The 20,990-nt window shown below is 38.6% G+C and overlaps 1 protein-coding gene across 2 annotated transcripts in view; it reads left to right on the top strand.

Annotated features, from left to right (window-relative positions):
* OGT (O-linked N-acetylglucosamine (GlcNAc) transferase) overlaps positions 1-20,990 on the top strand; it is a 36,439-nt gene that overhangs the window by 1,687 nt on the left and 13,762 nt on the right. Inside the window, exons 2-14 of one of the 2 annotated variants that reach the window (XM_077887575.1) lie at positions 1,410-1,560; positions 2,430-2,673; positions 9,092-9,160; positions 12,457-12,573; positions 14,933-15,012; positions 15,761-15,956; positions 16,212-16,352; positions 16,929-17,029; positions 17,185-17,338; positions 17,428-17,529; positions 18,130-18,309; positions 19,371-19,529; positions 20,267-20,356. In XM_077887575.1, coding sequence (XP_077743701.1) covers positions 1,410-1,560; positions 2,430-2,673; positions 9,092-9,160; positions 12,457-12,573; positions 14,933-15,012; positions 15,761-15,956; positions 16,212-16,352; positions 16,929-17,029; positions 17,185-17,338; positions 17,428-17,529; positions 18,130-18,309; positions 19,371-19,529; positions 20,267-20,356 — 1,784 coding nt within the window. Of the gene's footprint in view, positions 1-1,379; positions 1,561-2,429; positions 2,674-9,091; positions 9,161-12,456; positions 12,574-14,932; positions 15,013-15,760; positions 15,957-16,211; positions 16,353-16,928; positions 17,030-17,184; positions 17,339-17,427; positions 17,530-18,129; positions 18,310-19,370; positions 19,530-20,266; positions 20,357-20,990 lie in introns of both variants that reach the window. The other variant, XM_077887574.1, reaches the window with a different exon arrangement.

Here is a 20,990-nt window from a genome sequence, read left to right as displayed (position 1 = left end):
GAGGAGCTAGGAAGTTCAAGAGATTTGTCTAAAATGTGATTAATTCATTAGTTTCTATTTGAGAAACTTTACCCGGATTTGGATGGGAGTCTGCTCTTGTGTAGTGGTCAGCTTTACATTCTGTCAGGAAATTTACTTTGCTTTCCTGAGTATACAGATCACTTGCCAGCCCTAAGGGTTGGGGAGCAAGGCTCAAATTTGACTTGTCACTGTGACCTTGGTAGAATTTAAATAATTTGTACATGGTTTCCTATTCCAAACTTCTAATGAAAGTGCTATGGTCAAATTCCTAGTAATATATCACTGTTTAAGTGTTTACAGTGGAAACTTAGGCAGTCTGTTGTTTTACTCGCAGTCTCTGGGCTTTAGCTATACTCTTTCTCATTATGAATTTGAATTAAGTCACTTACACAGAGCAAAGTGTTTTTCATTTGTTGTTCATTCTGTCCCACTTTATCGAATGGTTTTATATTTTAGCATTTTCCCATTCTTAAAAATCATTGCAGTTGTAGGTAACTGGTTTATATAGGGTTGTTTGCAATGTCTTAATCCTTTTAGTATCAGAGCTTTTTGGAAAATGCTCGTCTTAAACCAGCGTGGGTGGAATTTAGCTAATTTGGTCTCCACCATGAATTTGGGATAATAGAGGAGCAGTATAATCTTGGGTCTTTATTTAAAACGTTTGATGATCCCTCAAGTATTTTGGTTCTTGAGAGACTAATTTATCTTATCAGCTGTTTTAAAAATAGCACCTTGACTTTTAGAGTTTCCCCCCCCTCTTATGCTGGCTTCTAGTATATCCCTTAATTTAAAAAATTAAATTGAGAAATCTACAAATAATAGGTGTAATTTTAAGAGTTAAAAGGCATCTGGCGCTCTCTCAGGTTAAAAGAGAGATTGTTACCAATATCCCACCCCCCCCCCCACAAATCCAACCTGAAACATGTGACAGAGTATTATGTTTCCAGTAGGATATTCTGACATTAAGTCTTTGTGACCTTGCAAATCACGTTTTATATTTTGTTTCTGTGTGTTAACTAAGGTATAGGGAATAATGTTTAGTGATCTTCAGATACTCCTTCTGACTTATATATAATTTAAAAGTACAAAGTATTTTTGTTCATAAAATGTAATCTTATTCGGAAGTGTTTTTATCTAGTCTGGGAAAGAAAAGTTAATGGTGTATTCTAAAAATGCCAATTCTGCACCTGATGTTAACTTGGAGGTATAAATAACGTGCAGAACACTCTAGTGCTTTACATAGTTTCAAGCGTTTTCATCTTTAAGTTTAATATACCATATTTTTACATTTTTTTGTTGGCATTTCTAACTTTTTGTTTTCCCCCCTCCTTCCCTCAAATGTTTTGATGATTCTCCAGAACCAACGAAACGTATGCTTTCCTTCCAAGGGTTAGCTGAGTTGGCACATCGAGAATATCAGGCAGGAGATTTTGAGGCAGCAGAGAGACACTGCATGCAGCTCTGGAGACAAGAGCCAGACAATACTGGTGTGCTTTTATTACTTTCATCTATACACTTCCAGTGTCGAAGGCTGGACAGGTAGGAGATGTGGGGGTACCTGCTGGTGATTGCTGCCTCTGGGTGCTGAGCTTAAAAAATGATACTTAAATATTTGAACTTGAAATTTTTTGGTACTGGGTTGCTAACTGAGCCACCAACGCACATCTGCTCTTTGCCCACTTGTGACATGCCCAGCTGCCAGTTTTTCTCCCCTTCTTTTGTGGTGATGGTTATATTATCAGTATGACAAGGGACCTTTTCTAGATTTTTCCACCTACATTTGCCTTCTTAACTCTGTTTAGGTAATAAATTATTCTTAGTATATATCTGAGCATCCAGTCTCACCTTTGTAAGATGTGTCAGCTTGAGAAATGGAAATGCTCAGAAATGATGGTATATATTGCTGTGGTAGGAGGTGCATATGTGGTTCAAATTGCAAATCCACACATCATTATGATATACTACTTTTAGCTAATCAGTTGAATTAATCAAAAGGGAAGAATCTGTGTTCTTATCCTTTTAATAAATTGCCATTCTGGCTTGTTTAAACATTTGAAGATGAGTGTCATTACATTTTATCAACAAATGTAAAAAGGATCACGCACATAGCATTTTCATTCTTGATCTTAGTGTTTATGCCTTACAATGTGGCAATTTGGTAAGAAAACTTTAATAAGATTTTATCTCCTAAGGAAAAAGAATTCCAATTTGAGATCTGGGATACCCCTACTTTTGAAAAACTTTGATTTCCAAAATTTTTCCTACTATACAGTAGCTAAAAGATAATGTATTGTTATACAGTTAGCAGTGATGGCGCAGGAGCTTCAGAAACTTAGTTGCTTATGGGCCATACCTTCTTTTTGTAACGTGCATACCCATGTGTCAACAATTTTCTTCGCTTTTTCCAGATCTGCTCACTTTAGCACTCTGGCAATTAAACAGAACCCCCTTCTGGCAGAAGCCTATTCGAATTTGGGGAATGTGTACAAGGAAAGAGGGCAGTTGCAGGAAGCAATTGAGCATTACCGGCATGCATTACGTCTCAAACCAGATTTCATCGATGGTTACATTAACCTGGCAGCCGCATTGGTAGCAGCAGGTGACATGGAAGGGGCAGTACAAGCTTACGTCTCTGCTCTTCAGTACAATCCTGTGAGTAAAAATTTTAATGGTTATTATTACAAAAGCCGAGAAAGAAACAGCTTGCTACTTCAGACATTAAATAGGTTTTTGCATGGAGTAAAGTTAAGAATTTAGAAATGTTCGTTTATTTAACATGGTTGAAATTGCTTTGACTGAATCTGTGTTGTTTTAAAAAATTCGCTTTATCTAGCAAGTTACATGAGGGAGCATGGAATTTATCCTTACTGCAAGAAATTCTACATCTCTTTAAACTGCCTGTAAAAGTGCAGAACATGACATAGTTTCTTTGGGTGGTTTTGATTTAAATTTGGGTATATTCTGATAGGTATTTGTAACAGTTAATTGATTTTCAAGGAGTAGTGGATAAAGGGCCTTAATCTGTAATATGAAATAGTTAAGATGCCACTATATGGATCAGTGACATGAAAAGTAGGCTGCAAAATTTGTTCCTCAGTAGCTTATTCTTCTTTCTTTCAACATAATTAAAAGTGGTAGAATTGAGGCAATAGTATCCAAACCAGGTTTTGGATTCGTTCTTAAATTTTTTGGTCTAAATTGCAGATTTTTTTTAAGATTTTATTTATTTATTCATGAGTGACAGAGAGAAGCAGGCTCCATGCAGGAAGCCCGATGTGGGACTTGATCCCGGGACCCCAGGATCATGCCCTGGGCTGAAGGCAGACGCTCAATCGCTGAGCCATCCAGGGTCCCTAAATTACAGATGTTTTCTGGCAAACAAGTGAGGCCCAGCTGGCAGACATTAAGTTCACACTGCATTAGGGTCTTTGAAAGATACAAAAAAAAGTAAGACTGGTCCTTAGAACTTTTGATGTAGTTAGGGAAAGAAGATAGAAACTTAAGAGGTAATGATGGGGAGTGTAGGAATCCAGAAAAAATGAAGAATACATAACCAAGCTAAGTGGTCGTTTAATTTTGCAACAAGTCTGGAAGTGATTAATTAAAGTAATTATGTTAGCTATCATTTATTGAAAATCCGCTATGTGCTCAGATACTGTGCCAGTTGTTTCAGATGTTGGTCTTAATGCTTACAATGATCCTTTGAAGTAGATGGCATTATTGCCAGTTTTACCAATTAAAAAAAATAGTCAAGGATCATGTAACTTTCTTGGGATCACACAGCCAGTAATGGTGAAGTAAGATATTAAAACTTCATTATAAATATCATTTTTTTTCTCTTGGTAGTCATTTTTAAAAATTTAATATCATTTTCTCTTGGTAGTCATTTTTAAAAATTCAAATGTAATTAACATTCAGGTGTACAGCATAGTGACTCAGCAATTCTGCACATTACTCAGTGCTCATCACAGTAAATGTATCTTAATTCCCTTCACCTATTTACCCCACTTGCTCCCCTCTGGCAATCTCTGCTTTGTTCTCTGTTTAAGGGTCTGGGTTTTTGTTTGTCTTTTTTTCTTTGTTTCTTTTGATTGAGCTTGAAATATCTTGAAAGTAAACACAGAAGAGAAGAAATAAAATATTTTAAAAAGGGATGATGGGCCCAGAGGGCACCCATCCTGAAAGGCAGCCCTTGAGTAGAGTTTGAAAACCACTGACCACATCCTACTCTCCCTTAGTTCCTGTTTTACAGGTTCAGAAACTGCAGCTTAATTTAGTAATTTGTGCAAAAGATCTGAAATCACTTTTTAATTTTGACATCTATTGATTATTTTTCCAGTTAATTTTAAGACTTTAACATTTATTATTATTTTGTTCATTGCTTTTTGTATGGATACAATGAAAAGTCTCCCAGCTGCTCTTGGAGATAGCCAATGAAACTGATTTTTTTCTGTATCCTTTCAGAAATACTCAGTGTATGTAATATATAAATTAGAGTGGCTTTTTCTAATTTTTATTGCAGTACTATCTAGCTAGTTACCCCAAAGAATTATGGGGGGGAACCATGTATGTGCTGCCACTGGGGCTTGGAGCCTGTTCTTGCAAAGGCTCAGAGTTCACTTGTCCACCTAGTTGTCACAGTAAGTTCCTTCCCTTAATTAATCAGGGTTGGTTCCACCCTTCTCTTGTTGATTTAGTATGAACTCACTTTTGTCCTCTTACATAGCTGTGGCCCCACATCTTGAACTCTGATCCCTTTGGCTCTGGTTTCCAATTGTTTATATGTGTGGCAGAGCAGTCACTGATGCTGACCTTATATGAAACTGTAAGAGTATGATGAGAAGGGAAAACTAAAGTGGGAGACACAACCATGTTTTTCAATATCTAACCTGTTAATAGAAAGCTTGTCATTGTGCCCTACCAAAGAAGTAAAACAGTGTTAAAATACATCATGGGAGGGACGCCTGGGTGGCTCAGTGGTTGAGTGTCTGCCTTCTGCTCGGGGCGTGATCCTGGGATCGGGGATCAAGTCCCCCATCAGGCTCCCCGCAGGGGGAGCCTGCTTCTCGCTCTGCCTGTGTCTCTGCCTCTCTCTCTCCCCGTGTGTCTCTCATGAATAATAAATCAGTCTTTAAAAAAAATACATCATGGGACTACCCCTTGAACAGTTCTGCATTCCCATCTGGTTCTGTTTCTACTAGTTGAGGGTGCTCCTTTATTTCTGTGCCTTCACCAGTAAGAATGAAAAGGATTGTGCAAACTGCTTTGATTTCACCTAAATGACTATAGCAATCATGTTTTATTTCAGGATATCTAGTCTTTTTTTTTAAGGATTTTTTAATTTATTCATTTTGGGGCGGGGGGAGAGCAAGAGTAAGAGCCAGCCCCAGCCCCCTGCCGATCTTTTGCAAAAGCAGGGGTAGAGGCAGAGGAAGAAGCAGAAGCAGACTTCCTGCTGACTTGGGAGCTGGATGTGGGCTCAATCCCAGAACCCTGGGATCATGACCTGAGCTGAAGGTAGACACTTAACCATCGGAGCCACCCAGGAGCCCTGCAGGATATCTAGTCTTTTTTTAAGATTTTATTTATTCATTTATGAGAGAGACAGAGAGAGACAGAGGGAGAAAAAGACTCTGTGCAGGGAGCCTGATGTGGGACTTGATTCTGGATCCCAGGATCACGCTGTGAGCCGAAGGCAGACGCTCAACCGCTGAGCCACCCAGGCGTCCTGGATATCTAGTCTCAACTAGATTTCAGCTTACTGTCAAATGCCTTTGTCAGTTTGGTACTGACAGTGTCTTGAGGCTATTCCTAAATTGTGCTCTTGTTGGCAAGGAATTGTCCTGAATCATATAGATGCAGTTGGCATTCTATTGAAAATAGTTAAAATCAGGTTAGTTTGGTTTTGCAGCAGTGAAATGTTATGGTTAATATTCTTGGTAATATGTTTTCAGCAGTGTTTATCTTTTCCAGTTAATGATAGAAATTATTCTGTGACTTGATTATAGAAATTTTGAGACTGAGATGCCTGGGTGGCTCAGCAGTTGAGCCTTCAGCCCAGGGCTTGATCCTGGAGTCCTGAGATTGAGCCCCACATCGGGCTCCCTGCATGGAGCCTGCTTCTCTCTCTGCCTGTGTCTTTGCCTCTCTCTCTCTGTCTCTTGTGAATAAATAAAATCTTAAAAATTTGTTTTAAGACTTAGAGCTGTTTTTATGTTCTGAATTGTCTTATTGTCTTCTGTAATGTTGGAGGACTTAATAATTTCACTGAAATTTTAGTCCACTGTATTGGAAGGTGTGATTGCAGCTGGCAGTCTTCTACATGATGGTTCACTACAATTCCCAAACCTGGCAGTCCCTTTTATGAATTATGTACAAAATTGTTCTTTGTAAAATGGCTATAACTCTGAGTTGCTCTAAGGATCTCTGTTGGTTGTGGAAATGTTGCTTTGGCTTTGACTGTGGATGCATAATGTTGAGAGCTACTGGCATCCTGACTACCATGTTACTGTCACATTGTTATGGTTGTGCTAAACTGTGGAAAACCATATATTTCTATTTCTCTCTGCTTTTTATTGTTTGCTGTGCAAATGTCACATTTAAATATTTGAGTGCTTATTGTGTGTGTAGCGCTGTATTGGGAATTGGGGTGATGTGCAGGGAGAAAAAGTTTGAGGATTATAGTATGAGCTGGGACCTGACCCATAAAGAGAAAAAGGGCGTAAGTTCCTTGGGTGATTATTGTTAGAGAGTATTAATCAGAAGACTTTCTTGAGTGGGTGCTTATAACCTAAGCATTCTGTAGGGAGGTAAATAGCAAGTAGACTTCCTTGGCTGAAGTGGTGAGTCAAGTAGTAACAACAAGTGAGTGTAGTAGAGGAGAGTCCATTTGAAGATTTAGAAAGAATAGAGAGGCTGAGGAGGTTAAATTTAATTTGAGAGGCATTTAAGAACTACTGTAGGTTTTTATCAACCTGATTTTAGTTTGTATGTGTATATATAGATGTGGGTAGGGATGGGGGCTCTAGGAAGAAAGGCAGGAAATAAATGCTATTTTATTTTAGGAGGGGTGGTTATATATGAAATTCTTACTCATTCTGAAGCAGTCTTAGGTTTTGAACTTTTGGGAGAATAGTGGTATCCTTGAATTTCCTAGAAATCTGCTGTTTGCGCATAGACATTTGGATCCCCAAATGGGAGAATTGGGTTTCAGTATTATATTTAATATGAAGTGTTTTACCTTTCTCTAAAATTGCCTTGTTGATTATCTTACAGTAATCTTGAAGATAATCTATTTTTAACTGTAGGCATTGTGTTAACTGGATTTAGTATAGTGTAATGGATCAAAATGATATTATTAAATATAAATATAGATAGACACTGTCAGGACTTGGATGGCATCCACCCAAGAGTTGATAGAAATTAGAAGGTAAAAGTATAATAGTTGGCTAAGATATATAGTCCATTAGGGTCACTGTTGGAGAATTACTGCAAGATTTTGATTATTATGGCTCAGAAAAGGCATAGGAATTGGTAAAAGTCCAAAGATAAATAACTGCAATAATCAGGTATGGGTAGAAGGAGCTTGTATGAACAGATCGGATTGTTTGGTTATGTTTGGCCAAAACAGAATGGTAACCCTTAAAGTTTAGGAAGAAAAATTATACGAAGTACATGGCAAGATTATAGAATCATTACTTCTGAGTATAAATGGGTTAAAAATGCTTAGACTCATTAGAGGAAGATAAACCTGTAATAAGATTAATGAAAAAAAATAAGATTAATGATACCTATGATTCTTGTTTTGAGAATTAGTATTCGCCTTTTGTATTTGAGATCATGGGAGATAATCATTTTCTCCCAAAACACTATAGGCATTGCTGGATGGACAGGACAGATCAGGTAGATCATGGAACTGACCCAGTATGGGTAACCATAACAGTGTTCTGTGGCAGCCTGTGTTTTTGCTGGCTGACTTTTTGGTTCACTTGATGGATGATGGTATACAATCACAAAAGCTGTTTATCAGTTAAATTAATCACCTGATTCTGGAAACCATAATACAGTTGTGCATAGAATTATATATATGATGATACTTTGGCACAATTGGGAAAATTTCCCTTACTGGGACTTAATTTAAGGCTCTTTTACCCTTAGAACAGTTTGGAATGATAAGCTTACTCCCTACTGCCATTGTTTGTGCTTGTTGACTGATAGATTTGAATGACAAAGGCAAAAAAGGACAAATAAAAATTTAAGCTCACTATTCTGATGAGTCTTTCATACTGATGAACGGACTGGTGAGTCAGATGACTAGCAACACAATTATGCTGCTAATAAAAAGCAGAGTCAACTGCTTTTCATTATTCACCCACTCAATTCTAATGGCACTTAATACTAATGAGTAATCTAGTGGCAGGTGCCAGGATTGAAGCTTTGGTTGGATGGTAATCCTTCTGTCTAATACTGAAATGAAGTCAAGGTTTCTAAATATGCCTGACAGCCTAAGGGTAGATTTGCTGATAGCCAGTCACAGCTAAATACTTTTTTTCCACTATGGAAAATTTTTGGCTCTTGATACTGGAGTGATTCATCATAACCTTTGAACAAATATTTGATGCTTTTTTTTTTAAGGTGACATTTTAGAGAGAGGAGAAGGTATAGTAAGGTCCATAGTCTTTTATCTGAAACTGGTGGGATCAAATGCATTTCAAAATTGACAATTTTTAAGATTTTAGAAAGATGGTAATACCATGTATAAAACTCCCAGGTGGGTCTGGAACAGCACCTTCTAGTAAAACATTATTATATTTCTGCAGCAGAAAGTATGAGTATTTACACTAAGTAGGATCAATAAATTCTATAAATAACTTCATGTCAGATCTGGTCAGGTTTAATCATCAGATAAGTTTATGGAATTTGGAATTGAGGATGTGGGATTGTGGTTCTGTAAATTGTCAAGCAGTATCTTTAGTTGGTAGAATAAAAGGACAGTGAGCTAAATGCATAAAAGTAATTTCAAGGTATTTTTGATTGACAGTATAATGAATGAATATCTCTTGGTTTCTAGGATTTGTACTGTGTTCGCAGTGACCTGGGGAACCTGCTCAAAGCCCTGGGTCGCTTGGAAGAAGCCAAGGTAGGTGTTTGATAGAACACATTTAAACATCAGTGTTATGAAAACTTTTACTTTTTGCCAAGTCTTCAACACTTCATTGAGCTATCTCCAAAAAAAAAAAAACAGTCCTGTGAAACTGAGGAAACTGACGGCATGAATCACCTCAGACTAGAGCAGGGCCAGGCTTTGGCGTATCTGTTCTAAATCTGGGGGTAAAGCAAGAACCTGAACATTTTGGAGCCTTTCTGCTGAGCTAGATCATCTTTATAACAATGGGCTCCATCATGATCTTATGTGGGAATAAGTAACATTCCTTCAAATCTGAGGCTTGCCTGCTGGTGACAAGCAGAGCGCCTGTGATTTGGCTCAAGACTCCTATATGATGCAGGTGCCATTGAAAATGCTGCTCTTCTAAGTCCTTTGTGGCTTGTAAGTGGAGAAGAATTTCATCCAAATGTTACCCTGTAATACTGGCATTTAAAATTCTTACTTAACCTTCCTCCCTTCATCTTCCTTACCCTTTTTACAGTGGAAGAAAGGCTGTTAAAATTATTGCAAATTAATAATTGGAACATCCTGCCCCTTCTTGTCCCCACTTCCTTCCCTAAGTTCCTTTTTCTTCTTTTCCAACCCTAGTTGTCTACCTTCTTTTCTTCCTTACTTTTATTCCTCCCTGCCCTACCTCCTTGAAAAAAAAAAAAAAAAAAAAAGGACAAAGCTGGTTTGTTTGGGAAATGGACTGATCGAAAGAAAACTTGCCAAAGTGGAAAGGTGGCTTTTAGCATTCTGTGTTTCCAAATAATGAATTTGAACACCAGGTTGGGTTATTAAAGCTTTTGGTATAATTGTAAATTAAATTTACAAATGAAATTGTCTTGTTACAAGCCACCTTACGCAACCGCGCTGCAGGGGTGAGGAGTGGGGAGAAACCAGAATGCTTCTGAAACTCCCACCTGTTGCTCTGAGCCCCACGCGCATGCTAATGCGTGGAGTGTATGCGCAGCGTAGCTGTCTGTTTGACTGCTTCATCCAGGGAGGGAGAAGGCTTTTCAGCACCATCTGATGTTAAAAGGCACTAGTTTTAAGTGCATAGCTCATAAATTCTGCTGACACTTTGGATTAATCTTTATGTAGGTTTCCAGCTAATGAATTGTAATGGATTTCAATCTTAGCTGATAAATCTAATTGGTAATTTATAGAACAAATATTTGATAAGCTCCAATTAATTGTCACCCCACCAAGCGGACAGCTAACATGAATTGCACTTCACTGCAGCTTTAGAGATCGGTTTAGGCTGAGACATTGCGCCTGCCTTAGGTTGCTGACTTCTTTATTTCAGAGCTCTGGAGACACCTAGTTTGAAAAATGTTTATTCTGTTTTTGTGAGAACTTAGTGAACAAGAACATACTCTTGAGTGAAATGCAATGTATTTCTTTTGTAATCAGTGCATTTGAAAATTCAAGCCAGCATATTCCTAGTAGATGGAAACAAAATTAAGTTGTCTTTGTAGAAAACGAAGAGCCTTTCTTCCAGCAAAAAATCCCTGCTTATGCAATAGCCCTGATTAACCCTCTCCCTTCTGCATGTTTCCCATGTTACAGACTTGAGACTGTCCTCATTCCCATATGTAATAGACATCCAAAGAATTTCAATTGCTTTGTTGAACTTTTACTAATGATCTTGTTTTTATTTTCTCTCTTGTTTTTGGTTTTTCACCATTGATATTGTATTTAGAAGGTTTCAGGTGGGTGAAACCTCCTATTCCATGCGTAAGGTGCCTCGCTGAAGGGAGCTCGAGGCCTGGATCTAGGGCAGACACACACCTCCTCCTCTTCCAGCAAGGAACGCACCGAAAAGTCACATGATGAGAAATATGGTAACGGGTTTGTAACTGCCACAGCAAAACAATTTGCCTCCATGCCTGAATCTTCTGTCTTGTGGCTTCAGAAACAGCTTAAAATAATTTTATTTACAAGCAAGTTATGTAAGAGAATGTTTTATACTATAGCCACAATTCTGTGAAAGATAAGTAAAAGTTAATTGATATTAAAAATTATTAGAGATAATTTACTAGTAAAAGCTTCTAACTCTTCTTGTTGTTCATTTTTTTCCTTTTTTCTTCTTTGTTTGGATTGCAGCATTCTGCTCTTCTGATGATGCGCTGTGACCCTGCAGTAGCGCAAAGGCTGCGCCGCGTTAATGCGCAATGCGTGCAAATGAGCCCCTGTGAACGGTTGACTAGATGAGTAATCTGATTGACTGGCTCCCTCAGTCCTATTGTGTAGCCTTTTTGGATAAAATTGGGTTTTAACATACCTCGAGTCCAACTAATCTCATTAAACAAATATTCTCTATGGGCCTGTCTAGTAGATTAATGGATCTGGTTGGCCGTTTGCTGCGTCTAGGGGTGTTCTATGTAGCGCAGCAGTTCGCAGCGATTGCACAGCGCGATGCTGTTAGGTTGCGCAAGCGATGTTTGCGCTCGCATTACAGGGACCTCAACCTAGGTGCAATCCTGTCATATGAGGTTTCAGCTTCAGTCCCCTTTGGGAGTCAGGGACATTGTGAGGATGTAACTTTTATAGCCTGGCTTTCTCATACCTAACATAGCAGAACAACATTTTTCTCCTCAGTAGCAGAGTTTTGATGTTAGTGAGGAACATTATCATTTAGAGCAGCATTTCCCAAAATGTGTTTCATAGTTTTCTAATAAAATGTCCAATGAGAAAAAGAGTTCCATGATCAACTAAGTTGAAGGGAATCCTGTATAAACTATTAAAGGCTAAGGGAAGTTCTGTAGCAAAGAAACTTGCTTTCTGTTTTTCTAATTTATTTGATCATGAAATGCTTTTTTCTAGTGATATCTATTAACATTTTTAGAACATGCTTTGGGAAACTGGTGAGGGGTGGTGGGGGGGTGGGAAAACTTAACTTTGAGTGGCACCCTCTAGATATGACTTGAAAACCTAGCAAAAGGCCTTAGGTGTTCAGATAAGAGAAGTCCAGCATAGAGTTTTAAGGCAACTGACTTCCCAGATAAGTCCCAGTATAAAGGGTTGGCTCTTGGTTAGCAGAACTGAACATGGTGGTTTGCACTTGGGTTCTGGTGGCGCAGGCGCAGGAGCAGCCAGCTGTGGCAGCGCATTAGTTTTGGCGCAAGCGAGCCTATGCTGCAGGGTCACTTTTGGCTGGTCAGAGAAGGAATAATGATATCACCTTCTTCCCCTCCCCAATCTTTTTTTTTTCCCTTTACAAATTTTCCCTTTTCCCTTTACCTCCTTCCCCTCCCATCTTCTTTCATTAACCCCTCCTAAAGGCATGTTATTTGAAAGCAATTGAGACGCAACCGAACTTTGCAGTAGCTTGGAGTAATCTTGGCTGTGTTTTCAATGCACAAGGAGAGATTTGGCTTGCAATTCATCATTTTGAAAAGGTTAGTAATGAAATTAATAATTGGTTACTTGTGAAGTGCTTCAGGGTGTTTTTACTTAGAACCAAGTAATAGGCCTTTACTTAATCAATCACTTAATCTCTTTGTTTCTCGGACAGTATTACAGCATTTGCCAAATGGGATATGATATGGCAGTTTTAGTTTTGTTTGTAAAGATTTTATTTTTTTAAGTAATCTCTACACCTGATGTGGGACTAGAACTCATGACCCCAAGATTGAGATTTGCATGCTTTACCAACTGAGCCAGCCAGGTGCCCCCCTGCTTCCCCGGCAGTTTCCCATTTTGCATTGAAAATGTACTTAAGTAATTAAAAATCCTTTTTTTGAACGGGCAACTTTAAAGGAAAGAAGCCGGGTTTCTTGGTCAAAAGGCTGATTTTAGATTGGGGTAGGAAATGTACACAGTCTGGAGTGCCCTGTCATACCAGAAAGCAAGGAAGCTTTGATACATTACTTTGATTATGTCGAAAGGACTGAAGAGGCAACTGAAAGAGGCTTACCTGGCTAAAGAGCTAAAGATGGGACTTGAACATTAGAAGGAATAGTAGTAACTGAGATATGTTGAAACTTGTCAAATGTGTTTAAATCCATGAGTTTATAAATATATTAAGAAGAAAGTAAAAAAAAAAAAGAAAAGCCATTGGTCAACTTTGGAAGATAAGGAGCAATTCATTTTGAAAACTGGTTAAAGTGGGAAGAATAAAGCATTTGTCTTCCTTCTCTTGTATGAACTGGACCTCAGGGTAACCCAGTAGTTGATAGGGGGGAGTTTCTATTTATAGCAATGTTCCAGCTAGTGAATGAAAAAGGAATACTAGAATCAGAGTATCACCATTAATAGATTTGGGCATTTATCAGTGGCAGAAGAGACACAGCCAGACACTATGTACTTTATGATAGAAGTAAGTTAAGAGGAAGTATTTCTTTATGCTGCTTTAATATATTCACAATTACTCATAACCTTTGCCTTTTCAATATTTCAGTTAAAGTTTGCATTTATTACACTGTAGGAGTATCTACCTCTTGCTCAGTGGTTCTCTACCTTGATTGCACATGAGGAGCTCATAAAAGATAGGAATGTCCTGGTCCCATCTTCAGAGGGTCTAATTTAACTGGTACGTGAGAGAGCCCAGGCACCCTTTAGGAGGTGAATTCTTAATGTTATGGCAAGGGTTGAGAGTCACTGCTCTGTGTATATCTGGCCATGTTTTAAGACTACTTCAGATTTATTTGGATGAAATCATTTAATGGTTAGTATCTCCTTAATGTGTCTTACTGCATGTGCAGCTCTAATTACATATCTTACTAGGGTCTTACTGAATACATAGTTCCTTTTTTAAAGATTTTATTTATTTATTCATGAGAGACACAGAGAAAGACAGAGACACAGGCAGAGGAAGAAGCAGGCTCCATGCAGGGAGCCTGACGTGGGACCTGATCCCGGGACTCCAGGATCATGCCCTGGGCAGAAGGGAGGCTCTCAACCACTGAGCCACCCAGGCGTCCCTGAATACTTAGTTCTTATTAATGCGATATGTTTCTTTTTTCAGTTTGAGCCTGCTGCATCTTTCTACCATTATTTTTTAAAAGAGGCTTTTTTTTTAAGATTCTATTTTTTATTTAATTTTTTGAAGGGAGGGACAGAGAGAGAGGAAAAGAATCTTAAGTAGGCTTCGAGCCCAGTGCAGAGCCCAACGTGGGACTTGAACTCACAACCCTGAGATCATGACTTGAGCCAGAATCAAAAGTTGGACACTTAATGACTAAGTCATCCAGATGTCCCTGTAATGTTTTATTTTTAAGTAATCTCTACATCTGACATGAGGCTCAAACCTACAGTACTGAGATCAAGTGTCGCATGTTCCACAGACTGAGCCAGCCAGCCACTCCTGGAAGAATTAGGCTTATTAATCTTGAATAAAATAGGGCCAACCATTAGAAGTATTTAGCTCAGTAAAATTGGAACAGACCTAGTTTAAATTTTTTTTACCCTCAGGACATGTTTTGCTCTCACATTATACAAGTTATTTTGATAACATTGAGATTTGTGAATAATGAGTGGGTACTGAAATAACTGATTTTTTAAAAAAGTTTATTTATTTTAGTGATCTCTATGCCCAATCAGTGTGGGGCCCAAACCCACAACCCCGAGATTAAGTGTTGCACGCTCTTCCAATGGAGCCAGCCAACCCCCTGTTTTTTTTTTAATGAAAGAAATAATATTTAATTATGCTAGAACATGAAATGGAGACCTAAAATTATCTCAGAAGAAAAAAATTGTAATTAAAAAGTTAACCTGAAATCCTAACTTAGTCCTAAGTAGCTGTCTTGTAATTTTTAGGCTGTTACCCTTGACCCCAATTTTCTGGATGCTTATATCAACTTAGGAAATGTCTTGAAAGAGGCACGGATATTTGACAGGTGAGAGAATGCTCTATTTGATACATTTCTTGAGTGTGTATTATATTGACACTTGAAACTTTGGACTAAAATTATGACAGTGATCCACTGAAATACATTTTCCATTTCTAGTTATGTTGCTTTTCCCTCATCATGTCTGCTGTGTTATTAACCTTTTATTTAGAGCATTGTTGCCTGACTTTTCATTGTTGGCTTTCCTCAAAGCCATTATCCTTCTCACCGGGAATTTTTTTTTAATATTTTATTTATTTATTCATGAGAGAGAGGGAGAGACACAGACAGAGGGAGAAGCAGGCTCCATGCAGGGAGCCCAATGTGGGACTCGATCCCAGGACTCCAGGATCACGCCCTGGGCCTAAGGCAGGTGCGAAACCGCTGAGCTACCCAGGGATCCCCTCACTGGGAATTTAATTGAAATTTCTTTTATTGTAAAGCTGTTGAAATGGTTACCTTTTAGACTAAATTATTCCTTTGATCTGATTCAGAAAGCTAAGTAAATCCTCACTTTTGACTTTTTTTTTTTTGTTAGAGGAGAGCTGATTTCTTATGTGGAAATAGGAAATTTTTCAGTTTAGAAATACATATTTTATTAAGGTGAAATTTTGATACGAGGTTAAGTATAGTATAGCTTGGATTAATTACAATTAATTGATATACTTTGGTATAGTATAGCATGAATTAATTGTACCAGAGCATCCATTAAAAGTTAGTTGCATTGTGTGTGTGTGTGTGTTTTTTTTATTTACAGAGCTGTGGCAGCTTACCTTCGTGCCCTAAGCTTGAGTCCAAATCATGCGGTGGTGCACGGCAACCTGGCTTGTGTATACTATGAGCAAGGCCTGATAGATCTGGCAATAGACACCTACAGGCGAGCTATTGAACTGCAACCACATTTTCCTGATGCTTACTGCAACCTAGCCAATGCTCTCAAAGAGAAGGGCAGTGTAAGGACATTTATTCAGTCTACTTTTTTGTTACCTGGTAGGATTAAAAAGCCGTTGTTGTACCTATTGTGATTAAGTATTGAAGTGGCAAATTGTTTTACTTTTGAGTTTTGGTTGAGAGGAGAATGGCAAAAATACCTATTTTCTAGAATATTACCAGCCATCAGGCTTAACTAAGCAGTTGTTAGAATAACATCCGTGGTGGCTCTGTGATTCCTCCATTATAGGTTTTGAATAATTTGTTTTGTTTTCTAGGTTGCTGAAGCAGAAGATTGTTACAATACAGCTCTCCGGCTGTGTCCCACCCATGCAGACTCTCTGAATAACCTAGCCAATATCAAACGAGAACAGGGAAATATTGAAGAGGCTGTTCGCTTATATCGGAAAGCTTTGGAAGTATGTTCAGGGTGGTGTGGCTGAATATCTTGTCTATGTGATAAGAGAGGAAAGGCAGTTAAAGATTGACATGTCATCCACCTCTTTTTGTAAAAATAGTGGTTGAATAATTCATTGACCCAGTAATTGAGTATCTAAGGTATGAGTGAAGGCCTGTGTGATAGTCAAGAAAGTCTCTATATTGCATTCGTTATTTTATAGGTAGATCTGCACAGAAAAATTAACCGTAAGTTACAGTTCAAGAGAGGTTGTTAATAAATATATCATTTTAGTGCCTGATGGCTGTAACGGTGGCTGGTGGGTATGGTTGGAGTTTAAGAGCAAGAGATTTCAGGAGAGAGATACTAGAGTAATCAGCATAAACTAGGATGAGGAGAGAGCTACCTCATCATGTTTTTCAACAAGGAGAGGTACAAAATGAAGAGGGAGAATTTGAGGTACGCAGCTTTGAAGAATGAGTAGACTGGGAGAAGGTAGATAAGTGTAGGGATATAAAGGTACTTACTTACTGTGGTAAGTTGTTATTGCTGGTATAGAAGTTTTTTTTAAACCTCAGATACCATCTTGACTCTGTAGGTCTTCCCAGAGTTTGCTGCTGCCCATTCCAATTTAGCAAGCGTATTGCAGCAGCAGGGAAAACTTCAGGAAGCTCTGATGCATTATAAGGAGGCTATTCGGTAAGACCCTCACTGTTTTTTTTTTTTTTAACGTTTTATAATGTTTGGCATTTGACACATTTGGCTTGTGTTAAATGACTTTTAAGAACAACAGACTAATATCACAGGGAGTTAACGACTTTTGTCCTAAAGAAGATCTTTGTTTTCTCTTTTAGAATTAGTCCTACCTTTGCTGATGCCTATTCTAACATGGGAAACACTCTAAAGGAGATGCAGGATGTTCAGGGAGCCTTGCAGTGTTATACTCGTGCCATTCAGATTAACCCTGCATTTGCAGATGCCCACAGCAATTTGGCTTCCATTCATAAGGTACTATTGTTTATTATAATACGTGTATCTAGACACCTAATGTTTAATTTTAAGAAGACTTTCAACCATCCCACTTTGTGTATTTCCAGGATTCAGGGAATATTCCAGAAGCAATAGCTTCTTACCGCACTGCTCTGAAACTGAAGCCTGATTTTCCTGATGCTTATTGTAACTTGGCTCATTGCCTACAGGTAAAGAATAATAGGCCAGTAATTGGCTTTCAGTGTTGCGATCACTTTCTTTTTTTTTCTTTTTTAAAGATTGTATTTATTTATTCATGAGAGACAGAGAGAGAGAGAGAGAGAGAGAGAGAGGCAGAGACACAGGGAGAGGGAGAAACAGGCTCCATGCAGGGAGCCCAATGTGGGACTCGATCCCGAGACTCCAGGATCACACCCTGGGCTGATAGCGGTGCCAAACCACTGAACCACCTGGGCTGCCCTACAATCACTTTCTAATTGTTCTGTGTGCCGCATTGATCCAAACCTGGCTGGAGATTTTTTTTTTAATATTTTATTCATCTATTTATGAGAGACCGTGAGAGAGGCAGAGACACAAGACAGAGGGAGAAGCAGGCTCCATGCAGGGAGCCCGATGTGGGACTCGATCCCAGTACTCCGGGATCATGCCCCGGGCCAAAGGCAGGCACTAAGCCACTGAGCCACAAAGGGATCCCCAAGAGATGGTGTTTTTTAAAGGGTTATCTGATGTTACATTAGGCCAAAGACCTATAAAATGTTAAATCTTGGAAAAGGGTTTTCTGGATAGTAACTTCTTTTTGTCTCCTCTAGATTGTTTGTGATTGGACAGACTATGATGAGCGAATGAAGAAGTTGGTCAGTATTGTGGCTGACCAGTTAGAGAAGAATAGGTTGCCATCTGTGCATCCTCATCATAGTATGTTATATCCTCTTTCTCATGGCTTCAGGAAGGCTATTGCTGAGAGGCATGGGAACCTCTGCTTGGATAAGGTGCGATTGTTTTAAACTTTCTGTTGCAGAGTAAAATACAGATGCGGAAAATGACGCAAATCATACGTATGTAGGTTAATGAGTTATCCACTCATTAGGTGTACACTACCCATGTTAAGAAATGAGACTTTGTCAGCCACCCCAGAAGCCTTTTCCATTGTCTGTCTCGATCGTAACCCCTTCTGTCCCCTAAGAGAATCATAACAATAGATAGATGGTGTTTTCCTATAGTTTGAAAACCATAACGTTTAATAAGGTGTTTGGTATTTTGTACTCTGCTTTGAAAATTAGAGCACTACTTGTGGAAAGGTGGAAATTTGCACAGCAGAATAGATTGGCGTGCTAGATGTAATTCTGTTTAAAAAAAAAAACGCTTCTCTACAGAATTTTCTAAAATGCAGGGTTTATCATACTCTGCACTGCCTCCTGTCTCCAAGTTTTATTTTTTTATTTTTATTTTTTTAAGATATTACTTATTCATGAGAGATACAGAGAGAGGCAGAGACACAGACAGAGGGAGAATCAGACTCCCTGCGGGGAGCCTAATGTGGGGACCCTATCCCGGGACTCCAGGACTGCGCCCTGGGCTAAAGGCAGGCGTTCAACTGCTGAGCCACCCAGGTGTCCCTGTTTCCAAGATTGATTGATTGATTTAAAGATTTTATTTTTTAATTCATGAGAGATACAGAGGGCAGAGAGGCAGAGACAGGCAGAGGGAGAGGGGGAGGCAGACTCCATTCAGGGAGCCCGATGTGGGACTCGATCCCGGGACTCCGGGATCATGCCCTGGACTGAAGGCAGGCGCTAAACCACGGAGCCACCCAGGGATCCCCTGTTTCCAAGTTTTAGATTTTGTAGGTCTCAGGAACAGGTCAGAGTATGGAGCGTATTATATAAACTGCTAAGTTTGCATTGAATTGGCTGTATGACTTAAAAGAAGTATTCTGGGCAAACCATTCCCAACAAGTGTGAAGTAGAAGTTTGTTTTGTTTTTAATTTTCCTAGATGAATATTTATGTACAGATTCAACTGTACTAACAAACATTGCTTTCTGTTGATAGATTAACGTCCTTCATAAACCACCATACGAACATCCAAAAGACTTGAAGCTTAGTGATGGTCGACTGCGTGTAGGATATGTGAGTTCTGACTTTGGGAATCATCCTACTTCTCACCTTATGCAGTCTATTCCAGGCATGCACAATCCTGATAAATTTGAGGTAAGGCTAGTGTTTCCCTAGAGGCACCATGTTCTGTTTAGAAAAAACAACAAATAAACCATTTCTGGTTTTAGCATCACCATTGGGTGTTCATCCCAGTGTCTTTGAAAGATTTGAACCAAAGTTTTTACTTAGTTTAAAATTTAGTTTTCTGTTTGAAATACAGTTGACATATGGTATTACATTAGTTTAAGATGTACAACTTAGTGATTTCACAATTGTATTCACTACAAAATGCTCACCACAGCAGTGTGGTTACTGATTATTACCATACAAACTTATAAACATTATTGACTGTATTCCCTGTGCTGTACTTTTCATCCCTGTGACTTGTTAAGTTCCAACTGTTCGTTGGAAGTTTGTACATCTTAATCCCCTTTACCTGTTTTACTCATTCTCCTCACCCCCTTCCCTTCTGGCAACCACCAGTTTTGTTCTCTGTACTTATGAGTCTGTTTCTATGTGCTTTTTACTTGTTTTGTTTTATAGATTCTGTATATAAGTGAGAGCATATGGTGTTTGTCTTTGTCTTATTTCACTTAGCATAATATTCTCTAGGCCCATCCATGTTATGAATGGCAAGATTTCATTCTTTTTTATGGTTCCATGGCTACACATATATACGCACACACCCTCGGCAAATTCTTTATCCATTCATCTGTTGATGGACACTTAAGAGGTTGCTTGCATATCTTGTTGAGCCAAGGTTTTTAAACATATCGTGTGCTGCCTTTCAGGTATTCTGTTATGCCCTGAGCCCAGATGATGGCACAAACTTCAGAGTGAAAGTTATGGCAGAAGCCAATCATTTCATTGATCTTTCTCAGGTAGGTGAAACTCCTATACTTCAGACTTTTAATTTTGAGCAAATAGCGAATGAAACTATTGGTGTGTAGCTTGTATTTTTCATAATAGGTATTTATATCAGCCACTACATATGGACAATTACTTTGATCTTATTTCCTTCATCATTTATAATGAGCATGGATTGTGTTGAGGTTGCAAATGAAATAGAAATGGGGTCTCTTTGTGCTTGGATGTAAAACTCTTCTAGGAAATGGTGGCTTGGAAGAGGATTAGGTAGGTTACTTAAAATAGGAACTGTGGTTCATCGTGGTTAAATCTATTTTTGTGGGCCTTTGCCTTTGGTTATCTTTATTTCTATACTTGTTCTGTTGCTATTTCTAGGAGCATAAATTTTATGATAAATTAAGATTGAAAGCTGTGGAGGAATTAATTTGGTGAGTGTAGAGGTTTTTTATGGACTCTGGGCCACTTTGGTGACTAATAGAGATATGCAGTGTATGGTATATCTAGTAATTGATACATGAATCATTGAAGTTCTAGCAAAAGGGTTGTGACATTCTTGTCATTTAATGAATGGTGTGTACCAACATCTTTGGCAGTGTAACTGTTGCTTTGAGACTATACTCAACCAATGCAGGATTTGGACTCTTCATG

Source organism: Canis aureus, chromosome X (genome assembly GCF_053574225.1).
Source record: "Canis aureus isolate CA01 chromosome X, VMU_Caureus_v.1.0, whole genome shotgun sequence".
In the NCBI taxonomy this organism is placed as follows: Eukaryota; Metazoa; Chordata; class Mammalia; order Carnivora; family Canidae; genus Canis; species Canis aureus.
This window is presented reverse-complemented; position numbering and strand designations above follow the sequence as displayed.